The sequence below is a fragment of the Moschus berezovskii genome, chromosome 3 (genome assembly GCF_049115385.1).
Source record: "Moschus berezovskii isolate FMDL1 chromosome 3, NW_MosBer_1.0, whole genome shotgun sequence".
Classification (NCBI taxonomy): domain Eukaryota; kingdom Metazoa; phylum Chordata; class Mammalia; order Artiodactyla; family Moschidae; genus Moschus; species Moschus berezovskii.
This window is the reverse complement of record NC_142462.1, coordinates 74,511,343-74,537,367: the sequence shown is the minus strand read 5'-3', so window position 1 is coordinate 74,537,367 and position 26,025 is coordinate 74,511,343. Positions and strand designations below refer to the sequence as shown.

At 47.6% G+C, this 26,025-nt stretch overlaps 1 protein-coding gene across 1 annotated transcript in view; it reads left to right on the top strand.

Moving 5' to 3' along the window:
• Nucleotides 1–26,025, top strand: part of MINDY4 (MINDY lysine 48 deubiquitinase 4) — a 119,962-nt gene that overhangs the window by 40,529 nt on the left and 53,408 nt on the right. The window contains exons 6-9 of the mRNA XM_055420925.2: nt 16,462–16,520; nt 21,405–21,511; nt 24,293–24,409; nt 25,612–25,700. Coding sequence (XP_055276900.2) covers nt 16,462–16,520; nt 21,405–21,511; nt 24,293–24,409; nt 25,612–25,700 — 372 coding nt within the window. The remainder of the gene's footprint in view (nt 1–16,461; nt 16,521–21,404; nt 21,512–24,292; nt 24,410–25,611; nt 25,701–26,025) is intronic.

Below are 26,025 nucleotides of genomic sequence, written 5' to 3'. Positions count from 1 at the left end.
TGGTGTGTTAAGGAAGAGGAGCGGTTGGAGTGGAGAAGGACTCCAGAGGTGAGGGAGGAGAGGGTCTGCAGGAAGCAGGAGGTGTGGGCAGCTTCGAGCCCTTGGCTGGGAATTTGGGAAGGTCACTGGGACTGGTGATGGAGTGGCTTTGGAGAGAGCACTTTCAATAGGGACTGGGGACAGAAGATCTCCTGCAGCGGGGTGAGGACACACACGAGAACACGGGGCTTCTTCAAAGAAGTTAGAGGGGATGGGAAGGTAGGGACAGGATGGCAGTTCAAAAGGGGAGAGGGTTAGGGAGCAGAGTCTTTGTCTCCAGGACAGGAGAGATGTGAGCGCATCTGTAAGCCAAGGGCTGGGTGCCAGCAGCAGAGGGGAGAGGCTGATGGTTCACAGAGACTGCAAGGAGGCGGGAAGCTCATGCTGGGGCAGGCTGGGAGTGAGCAGCGGCCACAGTAGGCAGGTTAATTTTCTGCCACACTCCACGATGATAATTGATGTCCATAATGATGGGCCCGGGGCATTACAAGTTCCCAGAGTACCTTTGAAATCCTCAGTGAAAGAGCCAATTCTGCTCAGCAGTTTTTGGGTTCTTTGAAATGTATCCCAATTAAGCAAAGCTTTGTTAAGTTACTGAGGACTGCTGTTTGGGAAACATAGCATTTTATTGTATTCTGAGACTGTGCAATGGGGCTCTCCATCTAAAATATATTTGGCAACCCAGCATGGTGGGTTGAAAGGGCCCGAGATTTAGAACTGGACAGATCTACCTCTTACTAACAGGGTGACCTCGGGCACTGTGTGTGTGTATTTTTTAAAAAAAAATTGTTACAACTTCATTTCTTCATCTAAAAAATGGGACGAGGCACCTGCTTTTATGTTTATGTTATTTTTATATTGTGAAGAGTCAGTGAAATAATGTATGTAAAATGTTAGGCCTACAATAATTAATAAATACCTATGTTCTTGCCTACTATATAGTTACCCCCAAAGCCCTGTGTCTCAAATGGATGGATGCATTTCTGAATAAATGGGCATTTTGTAAGAAAGGGATGGGAAGTGAGAGATTAGAGGCAGATTATGCACGATGGTGATGGTCAAAGAGGAACGTTCAGTCCTGTTGTGTGGGTCACAGTCGAGGACGCTGAGGCTCAGAGCGCGGGCTGGGGTCCCAGATCCGGGCTTAGGGCAGCCCCTTCTCTGTAGGGGGTGGCCACCCCATGCACTGAGGGCCCAGGGGAGGTGCGTACACACCATTCTGTTTTCCAGAAGCTCTCCCAAGGCCAGGCCTGGACAGTGGGCTGGCACAGTGAACTGCCCTTGCTTGGCCCACACAGCTGTGGTCCCTGCTCTCAAGGCTGCTGCTCAGGGCCGTAGGCTTCATTAGATTCTGTAAGGGAGTGAACCCCAACGGGAAGCCCGTGACGGAGGGTGGAGCTCCTATAAGTGATGACAATGTTTCCTTTGGTCCCAGTTCACTTTGTTTGGCCTTCTCCCTTCTTATTTTGGATAAGGAAGAAAAATGGAGCAAACTCAAAAAGGCACTGATGGAAACCAAACCAAAAAGGACTCTGATGCTGGGAAAGATTGAGGGCGGAAAGAGAAGGGGCCACAGAGGATGAGATGGTTGGATGGCATCACCGACTTGATGGACATGAGTTTGAACAACTCCAGGAGATAGTGAAGGGCAGGGAAGCCTGGCAGGCTACAGTCCATGGGGTTGCAGAGTCAGATATGACTTAGCAACTGAACAACAGCAGCTCATCTGAGGACTGGAGGCTCTTTTGCAAGGCTGCCTCATTTTTTTACTCACCTCCTCATGAACAATGACACATTGAGTGTTCCTGTTCCAGAAGCTACTATGCAGAGGGCAGATGCACTTATAAGGACATTTCAACAAGTGTCTAGGAACCAGTGCCAGAAGCTGCCAAGGAAATTCATCCACACCACTCTACAACCCAGAGCCTCACCTCCCACAGTGTATTAAAAGAAGAAAAGAGAAGTTGAAAGTATCCATGTTAGACAAAAACCAAAAACAGATCTGGCCTATTAAAGACATCATGACTAATTTATGATTCTTTTTAAAGAAAATAACTCCAAAAGGGTAGACTTATCAGATGCAGGAATCTGGGAGAGCTTAAACAAAGATCTTGGTTTTAAAAAGTGTTGTCATACAAATAAACCCCATGTGGATTTTGCAGGAGACTGTTCTTGTTCTTACGAATTAAGCCTATAGTAACATCTGCAACTTGCTTTCAGATAGTCCAGCAAAATAAAAAAGTGTGTGCGTATGTGTGTGTGTTTGGAGAGAGAGGGGGAGATGTAGAAAGGGAAAGCAAATACTGCAAAATATTAACAATTTGTTAGTGAAGAGTGTACTGATGTTATTGTATTCATTCTTTCAATTTTCCCATAGGTTTAACATTTTTCAAAATAAAAAGGGAAAATATATATGGAACAAATAGGAAAAATGAATGGTCAGTAGGATCTATTTTTTATCTCTCAGTAAAGATCATGAAGAATGTAATAGGCTCATTAAGTGCTGGAATCTGGGTGAGGTGACAGTATAGACCCAAGGCGAGCCCAGGAGACACTGAGGGAACACCCTAACTCAGCCTCTTCCTGGTTTATGCGGGCATCCTCAAGTTGTTTGTTCTCCAAGGAACCACTGACTGTGACAGAAACAAGAACTTCAATGTATTTTCCGGATGCACAGAAAGCAGCCTCCATTGGTGTCATCCTGGTGGGCACTGGGAAGCCCACTCTTTCCTCCCTTCTCACAGCCATCTTCCCCCACCCACACTGCTGGGCCTGGAATCTGCACGCCCACAGTACAAGCTGGCCGCATCTTCCTTCTCCGGACCTTTTGGATGTTTTCTCGAAACTCACAATCCTTTGATTACACCCACACCGTGAGGCTCAACGTGACATTTCCAACAGGAGACTGCCCGACGTGGGTCCAGCTGCTTCATCTGGTTTTTCTATTTGTCCTGGAAAAGGCTCCAGATACATTTGGTCAACGCTCTTCCTGTTGGCCGTGCTTCTGGGACCATTGCTCGCCCACGCAGTCCAGCAGAGGCTGCAGTCTGTAAGTCCCTGCACGTCCACCCTGCCAGGGGCCAGGTCACCCCTGCAGAAGGGTGTGGCCGCCTGGAGAAGCAGGACTCCGGAGGGGTTTTGCAGGGCGTGTGTTTTCAGTCTCCTGCGTGGTATGTTATTCGCATTTAGATCCCTAGAAACCAGAGAGCCAGAGCCTTGCCAAAGGGCTTCTTCATTCCACTTCTGCAGAAGTTTCACTATCAAGGAGAAAAGAGAATGTGCTGCTTTGATTTTTTTTTCCTTCTTGTAAACTTTCACAGAATATTGTTACTGCTTAAGGATCTGGGAAAGGTTGGGGGCGGGAGGAGAAGGAGTCGACAGAGAATGAGATGGCTGGATGGCATCACCGACTCTGTGGACATGAGTTTGAGTGAACTCCAGGACAGGGAGGCCTGGCATGCTGTGATTCATGGGGTCGCAAAGAGTCGAACACGACTGAGAGACTGAACTGAACTGAAGGATCTGGGAAGGGATTCTTGCCCTGTGCTAAAATCCAAAGTCTCTACTTCCTGACTTCTGTGTGAGGAGGGTCCTTTACAGCCCCCACTTTGGGGCTCATGGAAAGTTCCAGCACAGATTCCCCACTTTTGAGCAGCTGTGTTTATCAGCATCCCAGCTCCCACTGAATACCCATGCCTTCCAGGCTCTCCACCTGTGAGCCCCCCGTGATGGGAATCCTCTTGGGAGGCAGGGGTGGGAACCCCAGGAGGGGAGGGCAAGGGCTGTCACACTCTTGTTGGTACCTGAGGACCCTCACCCCCCACGTCAAGTGCAGACACTGCCTGGAGAGGCACAGGGAGGTGGCCGAGCTGACTCAGGGATGTGGCTAATTTTAGTCCGGGGTGTGCATATCCTGATGGGGACTGGCTCACCTAGGGAAATTCCACAACTCTCCAGTTTTATGTGTTTGAGTGGTGTCATGCTCTAAGTTTGCAAAGCTCCCTTGGATCTAAAGCAGCGTCCCTTTCTCCTTTTTCTAAGAAAGACTCATAAAACAATAAGTCTTCTGTGTTTTTGGAGTAGGTCAAAATTTCCTGGAGGCTCCTTGTGTGTGTGTGTGATGGGACAGTGTGGGGTGGAAGAGAGAGGGGCTCCAGGAGCCAGTCTCGGCCGGGCACAGGATGCTCTGCACGAACTTGGACAAGACAGCCACAGGGTGCCTGGGCTGGAGGAGATGTGGGTATCTGTTGGTAGGATGGGTTATCTCTGGGTGGGAAAACAAAAATGCCAAAGCAAACTGCCTGGGATCACGTTCAGATCCAGACGTTGTGGGCCTGAAACCTACACAGTTTGGGTGTCTCTTGAAGGTTAAGAACATGCACCTACCTCATTTTTGCAAATCTGACAAAAATAGAAGACTGTGCCCACACTAGGGCCTCGTGATAGGGCCTGTGCAAGAGGGTCCCTGAAGCTTAAGTCCCAGGAACTTCACGGTAAATCAGACACATTGCTTTGCCAGCAAAGGTCCGTCTAGTCAAAGCTATGGTTTTTCCAATAGTCATGTATGGATGTGAGAGTTGGACTATAGAGAAACCTGGGCACCGAAAAATTGATGCTTTTGAACTCTGGTGTTGGAGAAGATGCTTGAGTCCCTTGAGAGACTGTTGCAGACTCTTGAGAGACTGTAAGGAGATCCAACCAGTGCACCCTAAAGAAAATCATCCCTGAATTCATTGGAAGGACTGATGCTGAGGCTGAAACGCCAATGCTTTGGTCACCTGATGCAAAGAACTGACTCATTGCAAAAGCCCCTGATGCTGGGAAAGATTGAAAGCAGGAGAAGGGGATGACAGAAGATGAGATGGTTGGATGGCATCACAGACTCAATGGACATGAATTTGAACAAGCTCCAGGAGTTGGTAATGGACAGGGAAGCCTGGTGAGCTGCAATCCATGGGGTTGCAAAGAGTCGGACACGAGTGGGCAACTGAACTAAACTGAAATCAGACACTCTTCAGGTTGTTATTATTATTTATTTTTCTTGCTAAGTAAGAACATTAGAACAATTCTATAAAATTTAAATATATATCCAATCTTGAAAGAAAAGTCCCAGCTTTGAAATGAACAAATTAAGCCTAAGGAAAGATTCACCGTATTGTTACCTATGGCCCCCATTGGTCACAGACCTGTGTGCCAAGGACTGGTCTGTGTTGGAATATTTCTGACTTTCCAAACCTCAGTATCCTCATTTTTGCAAATAGGGGTAATACGTCCCTTTGCTGCTTCCCTGCAGCAAAGCTGTTTGTGAGAAATAAAAAATTGTGCTTTCAAAGTGCTTGGTAAAGTAGAAATAAGCACCCAAATAAACATTTCTTATTGTAAGGACAAAAATTAGAACCCTTAGACTGTCACAGAAAGGACGGTGGAAGCTCAGGGCAAGGGAGGATTCACCCGCGTCTACTTGGGGAAAGACAGGAACTCCAGAAAAAAAGGTGTTATTCAACTGTATGCCTCCTCACCTTTTTGAAAAGTAAGTGAACCCCAGTTTCTTTATTTTCAAATTGATATGAAGTTAACCTTGGACCCAGACAGTGTTGTTTCAAACTTGCTGCTTTAGGCCTTTTTATTAATGCTTAATGCAGGGAAACATTTTGTGAGTTCAAAATGAAAATATTTCACCCCAGAAGTTGTTTTAAGCCACCCTTTGGCCTATTTTATCAAGTAGAACTCAAATGGGTTTAACATTTAATGGGACTCGGAAAAAGTCCCATTTTCATTGGGACAGCTCCTCCCTGGGTGTGTTGTCCTTTATTCGGACAGTAAAGAGCAGTCGTGGTGCCAAAAAGCAGCTTCTCCTAGCAGCTAAGTAAACATCTCCGCACAGCTTTCCAATTCACGATGGAGACCGGCGGCAACTCTTATGTAATGCCTTTCAGGCACACTTTGGAACCTTCCCTTTTATAACTCCAAGTGTGACTTTAGACTTCCTGGGACAGGGCCAAGGTCACAGAGCAATCCTTTCTATCCTGGGCTGTCACACAAGACTTGGGGAGGGCGGGGCTGGGGGAATCTTTGTCTCTGACAGAATCATCCCCTTCGGTCTTCACTCCACTGTTGGGATCCCTAATCAGGGACAGCCGTAGTGATCCCACCTGCTGGGTGTGCAGTCTGGGGCTCCGGGTGGGAGGGGGCGAGGCTCCTGGTGTGGGCCAGGTACCACATCATGTCTCTTGCTCCAGCCCTGGTGATTGGGCTCTTCCAGCATCCCACAGGGTCTTCCCAGGTGGCTCAGAGGTAAAGAACCCGCCTGCCAATGCAGGAGACGTGGATTTGCTCCCTGGGTTGGGAAGATCCCTTGGAGAAGGAAATGGCAACCCACTCCGGTATTCTTGCCTGGAGAATCAATCCCATGAACAAAGGAGCCTGGAGGGCTGTAGTCCATGGGGTCGCTAAAAGTAGGACATGGCTTAGTGACTAAACAACAGCAACAAGCATTCCACAATGGTTGGGCTTGGCTGAGCCACACAGCCACGTGCTGGTGGGCAGAGGGAGGAGGTGAGACCGAGGGGAAGGAGGATCGTGGTCTGGCAGCATTCTGCCTGCTGAGCTGCACCGTGCGGGTGGTGAGTGAGTGATTACGCAGTGATCTGGCCGCATCCCAGAGCTGTACTCCAGGGAGACCACTTGTCCGTCAAGAGGATGTTTTTCTTCCCCTGGAGCCACCTCCTTTCTACGCACCTTTTCACTGCCTGTTGAGCAATGCCTGCCCCTCGGCACCACTCACCTTGCGGAGCTGAGTTCATCCACACCCAGGAAACTGCAGCCTGCGAGAAGGGCAGCAAGATAGGAGTTGGGAGAGCCACAGATCCTGCTAGTGTGCATTCATTAAGGGGAGAGTGACCACCCGACCCAGTGCATTTTGGGTCTTTGGAAAACACAGTTGGTGCCTCCAACATCCAATATGGGATAGGTGAAAATGAACTGTGGTGACAGTCTGGAGCCTCAAGTTCTGTTCCTGGCTTTGCCCACTACACAGGGGTTCTAGGTATTAGTAAAAGCTCTCCCTCCCCTTCCCACCCCTGACAGAGTGGCAGGATTAGATTAGATGGTCTGAGTTCACATTTCCAACCCTTACAGAGGCATCAGCCTTATCTGGGTGAAGCTTCCCTGGTAAAGAATTCAGATGATAAAGAATCTGCCTGTAATGCAGGAGACCCAGGTTCAATCCCTGGGTCTGGAAGATCCCCTGGACAAGGCACTGGCTACTCCAGACACCCCCTCAGCTTCCAGAGGGAGCATCTGTTGAATACTAGTTGTATGCTAACGCCTTGTGCCAAATTGGGAGAATAACATGAAAGAAGGTCACAGCTGGTAGTTTTGTTTTGCGAATTGTGTGCCCTTGAGCAACCCTCTGAGTCTGATGCCTTGGTGACCCGGGGTAAATTTCTTCTCTGTTCCTGGAATGTGCCAGAATCCAGCCCAGCTCAGGGAAGGAGAATTGTCGGACTTGGTTTTGGATCTTGCTCTGGCTCTACACGCTTCTGGCCAAGGGTGTGTGTGCCAGAGCCTGTCAGGGGGCGGTGCACACAGAAAGATAGCTGAACTGAGAGATCTTCACCCCCCAAAGAACAATGGCTCAGGAGGTGAGAGTACGTGTGTTCTCTCCAGCTCAATGGGCCAAGCCGATAGCTTTTCCAGGAGGACACAGGGCCATTGGGGACCCCCTCCCAGTCCGTTCTCACCAGGCGATCCCTATCTGTGTCCCACATTTGTCCAGCCCGGATGAGAGAGTCTTGGGTGTGCAGCCCAATTCCCAATTAAAGTCATTCACTCGTTTCAGGAAGATAATTTATTTGGGCTGAATTGTTAAGGCAGATTGCTTTCACAGTATCCAAGCAGAGTGCTTTCTCACAGGAAATGTCAGACCGGGCAGTTCTAGTCAGGTTTTCCACATCCGTAAGAGAAAAGAGAGGGGAAAAAAAAAAGATTCCTTTTATATGTTGAAGGTCAACAGTTGGAGAACTGACAACTGCCGGGTATAAAACTGAGATGTGTACACATGATGACTTCTTGATAACCCAGCCCTTGATGAGACCTCCTGTTCTTTGACTGCTTAATTCTAAAAACGCCTGTGGATGTGGCGGCCCAGGAAGGTGGAGCTCTTCCCGAGGCTGGGACGTGGTTCCCTCGGGCTGAGCACCCGAAAGGTGGAGACACTGGCGGAGCCCCCTTTCTTACTGCAGAACACGGTTTCCTCATCTGTAAGCCCGAAGGTTATGCCAGGTGACTATCCAAGTGCCTTCCAAGTCTAACTCACCATGATTCTGCACCTTGCGCCTTCTTCTGGGGGAGCTTGGCTGAGCCTCTCTGGGAAGCCAGAGAGAAACGGAGAGCAGGAAAATCGAAAGAAGAAATCTTTTCTTCTATGGAGAACTTTTTCTAAAGTTCTTTGTATATTAGCTTGCCCTCAGGGATCCCCCTCACTAAGGCTAACCCCTTCTGAAGTTCAGTCTTTAATAGGAGCCATGAAGTGCCAGGGCTGTGCAGAGTCACTGTTGGGAGGACAGGAATACTGGAGTGGGTAGCCTTTCCCTTCTCCAGGGGATCTTCCCAGCCCAGGGATCGAAACCAGGTCTCCTGCATTGCAGGCGGATACTTTATCAAGAGGTGGTGGTTACACAAATTTGTGAATGCATTATATGCCACTGGATTGTTCACTTTAAAATAGCTGATTTTTTTTTTTCTAAAAAGAAGAAAACAAAGAAAGTAAAAGTATGGCAAAAGGAAAGCGTAAAATATAACAGGACAAATGACTTCAAGTATATCAATATTTGTATTAAAGATGAACAAATTAAACTCGCCAGTTAAAAGACAAAGACACTCAAATCGATTTTTTAAATCAGCAACATGGTATTTCATATGATACATGTGGAGAAAAGGAGAACAACTAAGCACAGGGAAATGGGGGAAAAATATATCCCTTGCATGCCAACCATTTAAAAGCTAATGTAGCTAAACGCAATTGGATAAAAATCAAAATAGGATACAAAACATTATGAGTGATAAACCTACTTGTTACGGAATAACAAAAGGAAATTCGACGTGAAAATTTAGCCCAACATGAAACCTCTGTAAAATGGTTAATAATTGTTCTACATCAAACATTTGTGGTGAGAACTCAAGTTAATACATCAAGTGCTGAGAAAAGTATCTGGCAGAGTAATTGCCATGTGTTAGCTGAGATGACTAAGTTTTCAGTTTAATCGATATCTCTACTCCCTCAAAAAAAATGCAAGGATTTTAGAAAGCTTTAATTCTGATCATTTCCCCCTCCCAGGTTCCCTGTTTATTATTGCCTAGTATTATCCCTTTGTTTTTAAAAACTTTCTCTGGATTAGTTGTTAGTGTCAGCTCTCATTTAGGTTTATCTGAATGCTCACAGATTTCTTTTCTGCTGTTGCTTGCACCCTGCTCTTTCCCTCTGGGTTCAGCCTTCTCCTCCTGCAATAAGTCTCTTAGTCGTCCATTCAATGAGGGTCTGTGATGGTTAACATTCTTAGTCTTTGTCTAAAACTGTTTTCATTCGGTCCCTACCTTTAATATTTTTAATACTAAAGATGTTTTTTGTTAAGGTAGTTGTTGTTTATAGGTAATGTACCTTTCTCTGAGGTTTTTCTCATTGTCTTTAGTATTCTGGTAGCTTCAGGATGACGTGTCTAGGTGTGCATTTACTTTCACGTGTACTGTTTGAAATTTATTACATTTCTCTGAGGATTCATGTCTGGTAGATTCCTAGCAATTATCTTTTTAATAATTTCCTTTCTCATATTCTCTTTATCCTTTCTTTCTGGACCTCCTTTTATTCTTTTTAAACTAATTTATATTTTGGCTGCACCACGCAGCAAGTGGGATCTTAGGTCCCCAACCAGGGATTGAACTTGTGCCCCCTGCAGTGGAAGTAGAGAGTCTTAACCACTGTACCACCAGGGAAGTCCTTGGATGTCCTTTTAGATGTATATTAGGCTTAAAATTTTTTCCCTCCATGTCTCTTATTTGTTCTTTCATATATTTGATCTCTGAGCTGCATTCTGAATAAATGTTATCTCATTGTTCTTAGTAATTTATTATCTCTTCACTGTATCTAATCTCCTTTTTTAAGTTTTCCAACTGTTTCCCCCCAACTTTAAAAATGTTCTAACCCATGGAAAAGTTGAAAGAATAGTACATGAAACCTACCTTCTGTAATTCAAAGATTTTTTGTATTTGTTTTCTCTCTCCTCTTCTTCTCTCATCCACAAATGTTTTTGATGGTTGATTTGAAACTAAAATTTGGATATTATGGCATTTCACCCTTAAATATTTCAGTTTGCGTCTCATAAGGACAAGAATATAACCATAGCACCAGTATCAAAACCGAGAAATTTCACATTGACTCAGTTACATCCACTAATGTAAAGCCCATGATCAAATTTCTCCCAAATGGCTCCAAAGTGTTCTTTGGGCTTTAGTTGTTTAACCCAGGATCCATTTAAGGTTCACTTGTATTTGGTTGCCATGTCTCTCTAATCTCTTTCAGTCTCAAATAATTTCACTCTCTTTTTAGTTTTTCATGGTGAATGTAGGCTCTTATCTCATAGAATGACCACATTCTGGATAGATCTGTTTCATTATTGGGTTTATGTTAACCAGTTTTTGGTTAAGGACAATACTTATGTGATGCTGTGTACTTCCCATTGCTTTACATCAGGACCACATGATGTAAATTTATTTTTGGTGATGCGATGCTACGTTGTGTCAGTCCTCTAGGGTTTCTGCCAATCTCTCTGTTATCATAAAGGCAACCTTCCCCTTTGGAATTAATAAGGACTCTGTAACTTTTAGACCATGTGAATATTCTGTGCCTCAAAAACGTCTTAACCTGTGGTTTGAATATCCATTGATGATCTTTTCCCATATTGGAAATGTAAAAAATGGCGATTTCCTAATTTTTGTCATTTTATCATTCCTTTTCCATTTACTAGGTGGCATGTATTCATAGAGAGGAGCTTTCTGTTACCTGCCCCTGCCCCTCCTTCCTTGTCTATTAGCAGACTCATGGATCTAAAACAAAATATGTATTTATATGGTATTATCCATCACCACCATTGTATGCCCCAAGTTTCCTCATTTTTCATGACTATATTTGCTTGTCAGAGCAGTCCATCCTTTTCTCACAGTGTCTGTTTCTTTTCGTACTATTTCCATTCCTTTTTAAAATGTTCCCCTGTTCTCTCTAATTACAGCCTCTTTTAGATTGCTGTTCTGTTATCTCAAGTTCTTGAGAGTCCTACTTGTTGTATCAGTTGACTTTCACTTATGGTGGATCATCTCATATATTTAACAGTTTTGTTTGTTTGTTTGAAGCATATTTTTAGCTGGGACTTAAAAAATCTCTCTCCTGGGGAAGCTTGTGTGACTTGCTTTGTAGAAGTGTCTCTCCAGATAATTTTACATTGCTTCAGTGAGGTGTGCTGGGAATTTTTATGTAAATTTCTTATATTCTGGATTCTTGTGCAACATGTTGTTGTATTAGTTGCTTGTCCAGCTCTTTGTGACCCCATGTTCTATCCATGGAATTCTCTAGGCAAGAATACTGGAGTGGGTTGCCATTGCTTTCACCAGGGGATCTTCCTGACCCAGGGATTGAACAAAGGTCTCCTGCATTGCAGGCAGATTCTTTACCATCTGAGCTACCAGGGAAGCAACATGAGTGGGATCAATTCACACTGGATTCAGTGTTTTCATCAAATAGACTATATAGTAAGTGATCAATGTCTTTCTTCTCATGGGACAGCTTTCTTTTATAATCATAACTAGTTTAGTCAAGTATCCAGAACCAAACACGGGAAAGAACAGCTCCTTGTCTGTTTTTATGCTAAGAGCTGGTGAACTATTCTGAGTGTTTCGGTGCAAAAGCAGTTGAACATCTTAAAGAATAACACAAGCTGGGAATGTCAGTATTCTCAGAGCCTGCCCACCTGGTCATGTTCCACAGGCATGCTCAGGCTTTCTCCACGGTATAGCTGAGGCAACTGATGCCTGCCGAGGTAAGTGTCTTGCCTAGGGCCACTCAGAGTTGGGGGATCAAGGGCAAAAACTCTGGTCTCTGACTGGCTCTCTCTACCCACCCAAGACCCAGTTATCCAGGGATTGAATCCTGGCTCTATGTAGCCCTGAATACCTGCAGTGCCCTAGCCTTTGACCCCCTGGGGGTGGAGGGTGTGGAGCCCACAGAGGATCTTGGCTGGAAAACGGAGGTCTTGGTCCTAGCAGGCAAGTGGGTGTTTCCAGCGTGGTTCCCCTAGATTTATTAGATGCACACTTTGACACATGTCTCTAGGTTATCTGTACAATCGCATTTTGAAAAAGTGTTTTGAATCCTTGATTTATCTTTTTGTCATTGTTGCTCATAACAGTTTTCACTCAAAGGCAAGAACATGCTTTTAAAGTGACCTTTTCAACTGTGTAATGCTTATGCCACAAAGGGACACATGAAAGGAACAATAGCACATTCCCTAAGTGTGAGCATGACTGAAGTCTCCTCTGGTGAAGAGATTTATGGGAAGCGGCACACAGCATCTGAGCCTGACTCTCGTGGCTGATGGATGGCCTCAGGGTGGAAGTCTCATGACTGGGAAGAGGCCCAGCTGTACCTTGCACAGCGGGAGCATCATCCCTGCCCTCTCCCCGTGGCTCCTGCCAGTCTGCATGCTCCTGCGGCTTTGCCCTTGGGAGCCAAGGGGACCACTTGGGAGGTGAAGGTTTTGTCTTCTTGTCCACAGGCAGCCATGGAGGTTTCTGGGCAGGGAAAGGAAGCATCAAATACAGGAAGGAGCAAAACAGCCTTTGGAGCCAGCAGCCTGGGTTTGAGCCCTGGCTCTGGCACCTCTAAGTTGGGTGACCTGTGTGAGCTGCCGAGCTTGTGTGAGGGTCATTCTGGTATTTGGTGCCCATTTTTGGAGCAGCGACTAGGTGCTGGGTACACAGGACACAGAGGCCATCAAGAGAATCCTGTAGTCCATTGTTCCTCCTTGATGTTTCTCTCTCTGTACGTATTAGTTTCCCATGGCTGCTCCAGCAAACCACCTAGTAATTTAGTGACTTAAAGCAACTTGAATTTATTGTCTTGCTGTTCTGGAAGACTGAAGTGTGAAATCAGTTTCACTGTGTTAAAGCCAAGGTGTTGGCAGGGCTAGCTGTTTAACAGCTAGAATCTGTTTCCTTGCCTTTTTCAGTTCCTCAAGGCCACCCTCATTTCTTGGCTTGTGGCCCCTTCCTCTATCTTGAACGTGCATCATTTCAACCTCTGTTTCCATTATCATCCTACCTGTCCTCTGCTGTGTCTGATCTCCTTCTGCCTCCCTCTTATAAGGACATTTGTGATTAGGTTGGCCCCATCTGGGTAATCCAGGATGCTTTCTTCCTTTTCAAGATCTTTAACTTAATCTCTTTGGCAAATTCTTTTTGCTATATCAGTTACCATTTTCTGTTTCCAGGGATTAGGATGTGCATATCTTTGGGGGCCATTATTCAGCCTACCATGCCATGTCATATTGCAATTTGCAGTATTGCTGGGTCTCGCTGGGGCAGGGAGACAGACCTACTGGAGGACTGCCACACGCTCGCTAGGTGACTGAGTGAAGAAACGAATAAAGGCGCGCTTTGGAGTAGCATTCCAAGTGAGCTGGGAAGGATGAGTGTGAGTTTGCCCAAGGATATCCTAATAGGAATGGACAGCTTGTGACAAGGTGTAGCGGTGTGGGCTGCGAGGTTAGTGTGAGGACGTGCAGGTGGAGTGTGCGGGTGCAGAGGGCGGTGGTGCTGGGTGGCAGGTGGCCAGGCCACAGGCAGCCCAGTGGGCACACCAGTGGGCTCGGGTTTTGCTTTATGAGGAAGCAGTATATGTCGTGTTTGCTGCCATTATCTTTGGCGTTGTCAACCAGGAATTGGAACTTAGCATGGGTGCTTGGCATCTAATTCTACAAGGTTTAAATTTTGTGCTGCTGCAGCTGCTGACTTATAACACCTCCCTAAAGGGTCGGACACGACTAAGCGACTGAACTGAACTGAACTGAAAGGAGTTCAGGATGAAGAGTGAGGCACTCTGTGCTCTGAGAAACCGGCAGGACAGGTCTTTAGATAGTTAGATATTCTCAGGGCGGAGTTTATGAGCCCAATTCTTGCATCTCCTCGTATCTAGAAAAGGACTAAAATTCTTCATGGTGATGGTTGTTTCTTGTGACTCGCAGAAGCTTCATGAGACCTGCAGAAACTTTCTACAGAAAAGTATGTGCTTGACGGCATATACTCCCCCTTTTCCAAAATCACATGTGTACTGTCTGTTCCTTCTACCTCTTTGGAACAGTCTTTCAGAGCCACCCGAGGAGCTATCTCCCAGGCTGTAGACCTCATATTGCCCCCAATAAGACTTAACTTGCAACCCTCACGTTGTGCTTTTTTAGTTTTAGTTGACAGTGTCATTGCCTGGGTTTATATTTCTGTACTGCCACCACTTGCTGTGTAACTCTGGGGAGACTACTGGACCTCTCTGAGACTCAGTGCACTGACCACTTCATAAGGCTCTTCTGAGAAGCAGATGACCTTTGATGCTGCAACAGTCAAAGAAATCAGAAAACATCTGCTGTTATAATTGCCATCATTTTTATAAATAAAATGATCATTGTTGATGATAATGATGATGGTGAACTGTTGAAGAATTTCAGCCAGGCCGTGGTGTGGTCAGACTTTCTTATAGAAAGATGGCTTTGACACTCATGAAGATGTAGGACCAGTACCAGGTAGGGCATCACCCTAGGGTCAGGAAACCAGTTAGAGGGCTGTGAGAATGATCTGGGTGACAGACGAAGAGGCAGAGAGCAGAGATGGGTACCAGAGAGATGTTGGCAGTGGAATGTTCCAGAGGCATCTTTACTCCTGATATTTCCAGCTCAAAATGGTTCAAGGTGGCTCTTAGAGGCCATCTAGCACCTGCGCCCAAGTGCTTGCTTTTCAGATCGAGACACTGAGGCGCAGCAAGGAGAGGGCTGTTTGCCTTAGTCTCCGGATAAAATAGTGACAGAGGAGATAGAAGAAATGGGACTTCGGTCCTTGCCTTCCCTTGCAACGCGGGTGGTGGGGGAGAGGTGGGGTCGGCGGAGGCATCTGATGAAAGCAGAGTTCTCCATTGCTGGGCACTGTGAGGGGTGGCACAGCTTCTTTTTTACCGCACCCCGCCCTGCCCTGCCACGTCCTTCTGCCCCTCCGTGCCTTAGCTCTTTTTTCCAAGTTAACTTGTTCTTTCACCATTCCCCACAAGAAGGCTTGCAGATCTCTGGTAGCGTAGGAATTTTGTGGTTTCGAATTGAGGAAAGTGGACTTTGCGGAGTGGAAGAGGACGTGGGAGGCTTAGGGCTGCCTGGGAGGAAGTGGGGAGGCGCTCTGTATTCCAGCGCCAGAGATAGGAACCCTGGGGTCCGAAGCGGTAAGTGCTGGGGGATTCGGCACTGTGCGTCCGCCGTGGTCGTCCAGTCACGCCCCTTCATACATCTTCAGGAGGAAGCCAATTCAATAGACCCTACTGTGGCAAGATTACGATTGTTACTTCAATCATATCTTATCCTGCAAGGATGTTGGAGGAAAATACATTTCAATGCTACGTTCAAAAGAGCTGTCATTTTTAACATAGTAAATGGAGTTTTCAAGAGGGTGATGTAATGTTGTTATTTTTTAATACATTAAAAAATGATTTTACTTTAGTTCAGATGACGCATGCTGAAGGAAAAGAAAATCTAAAGAGAGCTGAAATACAGGTGGGCTGTTTAAAGAAGGCTCTTTGTGCACATCCCTAAGTCTACTAGTCAGAATCACAGAAGGTATTCTGTCTGGTGCATTCTAGAGATTTCTGAGAAACGGCTGCTGATAGCTTTACAAGAAAGCTGGGAGAAAGGAAACCAACAAAAAAAACGAGATAAGAAAATCTGTGCAGTGATTGCAGGAACTTGATTCGTGTGTGTGCACGTGTGTGCGTGCACGTGCAAGTGTTTCCCAGCAGGATTACAGTGGCATCAGCAAAATAGCTTGCATTCAGTTCTTGGCAAGTGTCAAACCACAGGGTCTCTCATCTGGTATCGGCTGGAGTGTGTTTGTGTGTGTACACAACTGAAAAGCGCCCCAGAAGTGATTTGATCCCATCTGACATGGAACCTGTGGCTCAGCGAGGGAGAGTGCTGGCCCGTGGCACACACAGAGCGGCAGGGCCAGGTCTGGAGGGAACCCCCCTCCTGGAGGCCCAGCCAGTGCTCCTCCCGTTCTTCTCTGTTGTTTGAATTTCTCTGGTATTCTCCTATGGTACCTTGACATTTCCCTTTTTTTTTTTCCCTCTAGGAAAAATCAGTTGTCAGTGTCCAACAAGGTCGAAGGTGATCTGGATGTGCTGCAGCTTGGTAGGTACCACTGGGGCCTCTGTGCTTGCCCAACAGGGTCCAGCGGTCTTCATTTGGTCTGTCTGGGAGGTAGTGGGTTGTGGGGCTTTCTGCTGGCTGGGGCGGGACTCCTTTTCTCCCACCTGACCTTGGGAAGGAGGGACTGGCCCAGAGAGTCGAGCAGGTTTCTCTATTTTTTGGTTGATGTTCAAATTCATCTTCCACTGCCCATCTCACCTGGAGAAATCTAGAAATCTACACTTCTAGATCTACACTGGGAGAGAGGGTGCAGAGTAACATTGTCTGCATTTGGGGGATCTTTTAGGGTTTCTCAGAACCTACAGAAGTCTCTAGAAGACAGTGCTCAGTCAAAATATTAGTATGTCTCTGTCTGAAGAAGCCCATCCTTTAACAGTTTTTACCCACATATCCTTGAGGCTTCCCTGGTGGCTCAGATGCTAAAGAATCCGCCTACAATGCAGGAGGCCTGGGTTTGATCCCTGGGTCGGGAAGATCCCATGGGGGAGGACATGACAACCCACTCCACTGTTCTTGCTGGGAAACCCCGTGGGCAGAGGAGCCCGGGGAGCCACAGTCCATTGGGTCACAAAGTACACGGCTTTGCAACTAGCACACACCACCTCACTGAGGTGTAAAATACAAATCGTGAGGTGTGTCAGCTCATGCCCTTCCACCTGTGTATGCATCTGTGTACCTCCTCTGTATGATCTGGACAGGAACTTGTCCATCCACTCTTTCTCTTTGAAGCCACCTTTCCCCCTCTTTCTGGAATTCTCTATTCCCCAAAGACTAATATGTTTGCAGGCCTTGGCAAAAGCCAGGAATAGAATAAAGGATGACAACCAAGGACCAGACATGAAAGGACGAGGCTTGAGTGCCATTGACCTTTGCTCTTCTCCTGGAAGCTGGCAATGTATTGATACCTTTTGGACCATTTTGGCATTCAAGAGCTGGGAGCTACTCACATCCTTTTCCTCTCCTTTTAAGCACTCCCTTTTACACGAAGGAAGAAAGCAGCTTGCTCTTTAGAAGTGACTGGTGTGAGACAGGCTGTCTGACGGTTTGCTTTGATGAAGTTGAAAGGCAGGGACTGGCCTCTGAGTGATGGAAGCAGGGGTTTGTTTATTCTACTTAGTTTTCTTCAGAGGTAACCGTTCCTCGCAGGAATGGCTGGTGGGATCGTTGGCCCACCCAGGAAGGGGCAGATTTCACTGGGCAGAATGAAGCATGGAGCCAGAAAACACTGGCATGTGAAACCTTTCTGTAAAGCGTTCTAAGGTTTTCTAATGAAAGCCACTCCTGTCTGGATATAAAGTGAAACGGTTCCCGGCCCTCAGAACCCAGAGAGCTTCTGCTGGGAGGAAGGCTTTTAGCAATTCTCTCAGAACCCAGCTCTTTGAAGTGTGTGTGGTTTTACAGAGGGAGGCCAGCCTCTCTTTGCCAGTGGCTCCGCTCACGATTTAGAGCAGGACACCGAGATAAAAGATCAGAGGGCCAGAGTCCTCTTTTGGAACCCCGTTACCCAGAGAGAGTGGAGGGGAAGTTTGGGGTGGGGGAGTCAGAAACAAGGAGTGCAGTTTGTGGAGAGGGACAGCATTCCCTTCCTCACCCCAGGTCATCTTTCTTGGGTTCACTTCTGCCCACTTTGGTTAGCTCTTACATGCCCAGGCACAAACGGCACTGTTGAACGTGGCCAGAGACGATGAAAAGTGGTCTTGCTTTCCTGGAGGGCGGGGTTGGGTAGGATGATGGAAGAAGAGGTGTTTTCTGAAAACCACACCAAAGTAAATGACCAGCAGCTCTTCACTGCTTCAAGAGGCAATTTAGCCAAGTCTGTGGTGGGTTCCACAGTGGGGTATCATTTAGACTAGGCTTTGAAGGATGGACAAGGTCTTACGAAGCAGAGATGTGAAACAAATGATGTTTGAGGCCATCTCTGGTTGTGGGTGGAGGATGAGTTTTAGTAAGAGCCTGGATTTTGGTGGACTGGTGGGGGGGCTCTTGGAATAGTCTAGAAAAGAGGTGACTGGGCCCCTGTCCTATCTGGGGAAATCCTCTGGGTATTTCAAGACCTTGCTCAAATAATTACCATTTATGTGAAGCTTTTCTGACCCTGTAGGCAGGATTGCTTGCCTCTTCTTCTCTGCTCTTAGAACCTTTGCCCTAATCTCCATTTTAGCACTGACATCATGTTATTTGTTTAGGGCTCTGTCTCCCTCTTTAGTTAGTGAGCTCCTTGAAGGCAGGGATGGTGTTTTCATCATCTGTGGACCTCTTCTGTCCCACATACCCAGTGGCACATCATGGGTGTTCAGTAAAGTGCTTGATGAGCAAATAGAAAAATAATGACACATTGCTATAAAAGTGGAGAGGGAAAGTGTGGGAGGGCAGTGTTACGAGGCGTTCTGGGGGCAGGATAACCTGGAGGCTAGAGCAGCGTGCTGTTTGGGAGAGGGTTGAGGTTTTGGTCTGGGTCCCTGGTGGAGGGCTGAGGAGATGGATTCTGTAATCAAAATAGAAGGCTGGAGGGGTTCAATGCTGAGATTCTGGGTCTGGGGCATTGGGGCACTTCCAGCAGAAGATGTCTTATAGTCAATGGGAGATACTGAGTGGGAACCTGGAAAAAGAGATAGACAGGCCTCTATTAAGTACTTCCAAGGTTATGTATATGTTTTCTTTCTCCAAAGGGTAAGTTAAATGGTATGGGAAATAAAATCCCTTGGTTTTTTTCAACCAGACATTTACACCGGGCCTTAAAAATAGCAACTGAAAACCATCAGCATTTGCAGCTGGGTTTGTCTGCTTGGCCAACATGTCATGCCAGAGTGCTTTGTTTTCCCCTGCACGGCGATCCCGCCACATCTGCGCCTGCCTCCCTGTCCTGAACCAGTTCCCTGTGCAGGCGCCAACCGCCTCCTGGCAGAGGCCGAGAGAGGCTGCCTCCTCCTGGGGGCTCCACCCAGTCAGCTTCCCGTGGGCCCCCCAGCCTCCATCCTTAGACTTAGTTCACGGGCTTGAGCAGAGCACGTTTCAGCCCTGGTTCCCTTCGGGACATCCCAGATTAAACAGCAGCCTCTAAATAGGCTTAAATCCTGCCCTCTGTGGGCCTCCCAGGAGCAGTCCGGGCTGAGGCATTGTGAGGCCTGGTGGAATCGCTCAATTCCTCTTCCGCTCTGTTTCTGGGCCTCAGATGCCTAGGGCTGAATTAAGCACACATCTCCATACCTTAGTCAATATTCTCAGTTTTGATCTTTGTGAAGCTGCCCATTGTCCGCCCTCTTACCTTTCCTTCCTGATTTCGCTTGAGCCCCACCCCGCACTCCCATGACCCTCCTCACTATCAACCACTCCACCCTCGTGTATTTAGTGATTTCTTTTCGCTTGTGTGTGTTCTTGCAAAAATGTTTAGAGTTGTTTTGCATGCGTGTGTTTATACTGGATGTAAATTGTGTTATAAATTGCATTTTTTCCCTTACTTTCTCTATCCAGTGACATGCTTTCAAGGCCTGTGTATGTAACTGTGTGAACATCTGGTCTTCATTTCAGGTGTTTTTGTAAGACCGTGGTCACAGGGTGGCTTTTCTCTGAGACCCTCACTAAGAAAGTTTCTCATTTAAATTCCAGACTTATTGGAAACTTTTGTTTCAGCCTAAAGGTAGAATCTGTCTCATTTTCAGTGGACTGAGCCTCTAGGAGTTGGCCTCTTGCTGCGCCTGGTCCTCCTCCAGGGAGGAAAAGGAGGCTGTAGAGTAAGATTTAAGGCACGTGTCCTGGGGATGTTGACCTTTGAACAGTATTTCAGAAGATGCGTGGCAGGGACTGTGACATTTCTATGGTCCCATGGGCACAGACTTATGGCAGATAATGTTGAGGTCTATACAGTGTGGTGTGCTTTTTAAGTAATCATTTAGTCTTGGGAAAAGGGTGGGAGGAAGTCTCCAGAGGCTCTCTGGAGACCAGCCTGCTGAGCTCTGCCAGCATCATTGCCTTGGGCTGTTTTCATGTGGGTCCCACATCTGAGGGTTCTGGTAAGTGGTCCCACAGCAGGTGTAATGGCAAGAGGGAGCCTCGCCTGCCAGGGAAGGCACAGGCTGGTGCTGCCAGCACTCACTCCGGGACCTTCTCTGGGCCTCCATCACTCCAGCTGTGAGAAGACTATATTTGGAATGTGACTTAGTGTCCCTTTTGGCTGGAGATCCATGGAGGTCTGACTGGCAGGATGGCAGAGCTGTTGGGAGCTGGCCTGGGTTTATATTCTATCTCTGTAACTTTCCACCTGGGTGACTTTAGGTCAGTGACTTAACTTGTCTCAACCTCAGTTTCCTCATCTGTAAATGGGTGTGATAATAATTACTCTCTCGAGGAGAGAGTGGGGCTTAGGTGATAAACATAGGTAGTGAAAACCACAATAGTGACAGTCTATTGTAACTGTCATTATTCTCTCAGGAAGGGCAGCACTTTCTTTCCTACTTTTGCCCTTTTCATGTTTATCCTCGGGGGGACAGATCTGTGGGTCATATCCGCCTTTTGGAGGAATAGAATCTGGGCCAGGCTTTTCCGGGACTGAGTCAACAACTTGGGCCTAGGCCTTTGTTTCTGCATGTCCACAAGCAGAGCCTTCTAGTGGACTGGGAGCCATATCCCAGCTGCCAGTATCCTTGGACCAGCATGGGGTGTCAAGGAGCAAGGGCTCTTGCTCTGCCTTCTCCCTTCTGATGGGGGCTTGGGAGCCCCAGAGGGTCCACAGAAGGGGGGATGGTAGAGGACCCCTCCTCTCACCCCAACCCTCTCAGCACTCATCAGTGTCCTGGGTGTTAAATGGCCTCCTAATCTGTTCTCTCTGCATCATAACGAAGAGCTCACATGGCCGCGATTTTCTTTCAGAGGATGTGGAAGATGAATTGGTAAGGGAAGAAATCATCCTGTCTCCAGTCTCATCAATGCTCAAGTTGCAAGTAGTATCCAAGCCCATCGACCTCTCAGTGGCGAAGGTAGGTGTCAACTGCAAAGTGTTTTGGTGATGTGTTTCTTGATTTGAACTGGTGTGAATTGGTATGGTGTGACTTGAAGACGTCTTGATTTGAGTTGGTGGGAGGAGATGATCTTCCTCTCTCTGACTTCATTCATCTCAGTTATAATCTCTCAGTTATTGCTGAAATGGAAATTTGCATGTGATGTGAAAACAAACATGAGCGGAGAGTCAGGGAAATGGGGACCTAGTGCTGGCAGCTCCCTCTCCCTCTCCGAGAGTAAAGGTAAGGATACCACATCTTGTCATTGAAACATTCCAGGATCCAGCTTTTCTTTTGGCCCAGAGCTGCTTCACCGTGTCTGCACCTACTAAGTCCAGAGTTGAGCTGGGAACAGAATAATCATCCTCATTAGCTCGACTCTGCTCCTGCACTGGTCACTGGAGCGGTGCTCAGGCTGGGCAGCAGTGAGGGAAGGACAGGGGAGTGTGGCTAATTTCTCAGCACCACCTAGGGTCATGCTAGTGGCCTCCTGGAGTCACAGGATTCCGGGAGCCAGTTCCTGGCCTTTGCAGCCTCCTCTGCGGGGATGTCCTGAGAGTCACAGGACGCAGGGAGCCAGTTCCTGGCCTTAGCAGCCTCCTCTGCAGGGATGTCCTGGCCTCCTCTCCATCTTCACTGCCAGAGGGCCTCGCCCTTCCCCGTGGCCAGCAGTTCCTGCAGGATGGAATGAGGCTCCTGCTGTCCTCCACTGGCTTTTCAGCCAGGATTCAGGAAGAGAAAATAAAACTCCTGGGGACACAGCTGACCCTCTTCTCTTCCTACTTACCAAGTATTTGCTGAGCACACAGGTGAAAAGTCAAAGATTTTTCTAGAGGTTTTGTCCCTCTTCATCCCTCCCCTCTCTTTCCCTTCCTTCTTTTGAAACCACAGGGAGGGGGTTTCAGGCAAGCGGTCTTAGCTAGTCCCACGCCTGGGAGTAAGTGCTGTCCTTAGCCACAGGCATAGGCACAGGCTCTCAGTCTCTGTAGTGTGTACTATCATTTTGGGAGGGGCTCTCAGAGGCCCCTAAAGACTTCCCAGTAGTAGCATCTCAAAAAACAGCAGAAAGAACTGAGGCCCCCACAGAGAAAGGACAACCCCAGGACACATGGCACCCACAGCAAGTAGAACCCAGGTTTCCACGCTCATAACCCTGTGACCTGGCAACTGTACTATGCCTAGGTGAAAGCTGTCATTCTGTGGTTGCGAGAACAGACATAGGCTTCAGCCAGAAACCTCAAGTTCCTATAGTTTCTAGGCTCCCGGGAAACTCAGTCCAAGTACGTGGATGACTGTAGTTGGTGCAAGAAGGGGAACCAAGCCCTGATTTAGCCACCCCTCTCTCCTGTGTGGTGTCAGCCCACATTTGATGCCATGGGGAAAAGTGCTGGGTCACAGAGATTTCCCCTGTACTTAATGAAAGAAGGGCTTCCCAAGTGGCACAGTTGGTAAAGGATCTGCCTGCCAGTACAGGAGTTGCAAGAGACGTGGGTTTGATCCCTGGGTTAGGAAGATCCCTTGGAGAAGGAAATGGCAACCCATCCAGTACTCTTACCTGGGAAATCCCATGGACAGAGGAACCTGGCAGGCTACGGTCCGTGGGGTCGATAAAAGTTGGACACTGTTGAGCATGCACGCACAATGAAAAGAAAGAACTGACCTTAGAGGGAAATATGAGTCTGTAGGAAAGATAAGACCTGGAAGGGGGCTCTGAGGGTATAGTGACAGAATCCACACGTTGGCCCTTCAGATCCTCTGGGGTGTAAAATCACGACAGAGAGAGGAAAGGCAGCCAGCATAGGGCGGGACGTCCGGGGAGAGGCTCTGCTTTCCCGTCCGAGGGCTGGTCAGTGGGGAAGTGTTGGTGCTTTCTGGGGCTCTGGAGGGTGGGGCTTGGTTTGATGGGAGAGCAATGTCAGCCAGAAGTTTGAAGAAGATAGAGCTGCGAAAAACTGGAGGGGTTGCCTTGGGAGATAGTGGGAACCCCTTCACTTGGTGGTTGGGGTGTTCAAACCAAGTTCTGGGGGGCACCGGGCACCACTCTCTGGTGATGCTGAGATTCTTACATATAGGAAGGAGTTGTTCTGGTGTGGGATTGGCAAACTTTTTCCACAGAGGGCTAGATCCTGTATTTTTGGCTCTCGACTGCAAGCACACAACTCTGCCATTGTGAACTAAAAGTAAACACAGATAATATGTAAACAAATGGGTATTGCTGTGTTTCAGTAAAACACTATTTACAAAGGAAGTAGAGGGTTGGATTTGGCCTGTAGGTCATAGTTTGCTAGAGGTTCTCAAACTTGGCTGTGCATTGGACTCATTTACAACTACAGATCACAACATCTGATGCCCAGGGGTTGTGCTTCAGTTGGTCCAGCATGGGGTCTGAGCATCAGGATTGTTCGGAGATCTGTAGGTAATTACAATGTGCAGTCAAGAATCCCCAAGGTCCCATGTCAGACTAAAATTGTGTGTATCAAGGAACGTCTAAGGAACCTAAAAAGATTTTGGTTTGGGTCAGCACAGGCTGGTTGGGCTTACAGATGTGCCAGGGGTAAGACCCTCAGGGTCAATTTTCTCTTTCCTCAAATATGAGAAGAATGGGTTTGCAAAACAAAAAGGGAATAGATGACCCTGCTGGAAAACAGACTACCCTGCTAGATAGAATTCAAGACCAGCTCCTGTGGGAATGCAAACAGCCAGCCGTGTGTTGTTGTTTGCTTTTAAAACAACCAATAAAATTCTTTCTTCTTTTGACAGGACATAAAGACCATTCTGTTTGGTTCCAGCTTTTGCTGTTTCAGTGAAGAGTGGAAACTTCAGAGTTTTTCCTTTAATGACTCAGTATCCTTAAAATATGGCATTGTGCAGAACAAGGCAGGTTGTTGTTAAGTGCCCCCCGGGACCCTTCTCTGGGCCCATCAGGGACATTGTCACCCAGGACAGAAACTTCACTGTGGCTGGCAGAGCAGGGCCAGGGAACATGACCCCTAATGTAAGTGATGCGTGATGTGGGAATCCTCACTGAGAGGGAACAGGGTGGGAGCCCCTGTGTCTACTTGGGGTTACCAGAGAGGGTCCTTCAGCTGAGTATCTCAAGTGGTGATTTTGCAGGTAGAGCTGGAGAAAGGATGCTGGAAACAGGTGGCAGCTTGAACAAAGGGAGGCTTGTGAATACCTAGGAGCTACAGAAGCGGGCAGGAGTATCTGGCGTGAGAACCAGGAGACCTGAGGAGGAGAGGATATAGGCAGGGGAACGCAAGTAGCTTATGGCAGGATCTGAATGTGGCTTAAACACATTTCCCAAAAGGCGTATCTTCAGGGCCAGAAGATACTATAAAATCCAGCAACTCATCCAGATTCCATTTCTCAAGCCCCAGGAGCCTCCCTCTGCCCCACACTGCCCCAGGGAAGTGGGACAGGGGGAGGAAAAACCCCAAGACCACCTGCTTCTGTCCCTACCCTGAGCAAGTCGGCACATTTTCTCGCACCCTGAGTTCAAGAGCACCTGCGGGCCCTGCTCTGACAGTCCTTGTACTTGTTGATGGCTGCAGGGCTGAGCCCTTCAAGAAGCCCCCTCCCTCTGAGACACACCTACTGAGTGCCGAGGCAGGCTACTGGCCAGGGGGACAATGTTGCTCACATGAGTGGAGGTGGCCCAAGGGGATTGCGTTTAGCTGAGGTGGTCAGGGAAGCCTTCCTGGAGGAGGAGGCTTTTAGGATGGATAGATAATTGACACCTTCAGCCTGTGGACATGGAAATGTGTCTCTGGATGACTGGACATCTGTGACGATGGCCTCTGGTGGGTTGTGAAGAGTTGCTTTCCTCCCATCACACACCTCACATTCACACATCACACATACATTCCTCTAGCAATGGATGCCGGGGTCTTTGCCACCTTCTCCCTGTGACTGAGAGTTGGCACTTCAGGGAAGTAGATGCCACAACAGAGACCCCTCTTTGAGGGGCCTGGGCTTCCTGTGTTCTGTAACCTGTGGGTGGAGGTTGGTTCTGGAGGAACAGAAGGCTGAGCCCTGGGCCAGTTCTCACAGGCACTCACGCGTGTCCTTCTTTGCAGGGTGGTCCCTGTGGGGTCCTGGCCGCTGTCCAGGGCTGTGTCCTGCAGAAACTCCTGTTTGAAGGAGATAGCAGCGCTGACTGCGCTCGGTAAGTCAGCGTTCATTCCGGCAATATCTTCTTTTCCCAAGGCTTCTCCTCACTGTCCAGAACAAATAAGCAAGGAAACGTGTGTTTGTTCCCTGATATTTCCCGTCTTCTGGAAAGGGAAATGGAGGCTGGCTAACAGGGCCAGCACAGGCCTGTTTAAATGACCTGCGTATGTTTGTGTCTTGGGAGCGGGCAGGCTTGTTAAGTCCTGTTCCACATGAGAAGCAGCAGCTGGAACAGCGTTGAAACTCAGGCCATCCTCAGCTCCCCCCACCAACCCAGGAATGGAGCAGCAGCTGCCCGAATCCTGTCCACACCCAGGTCA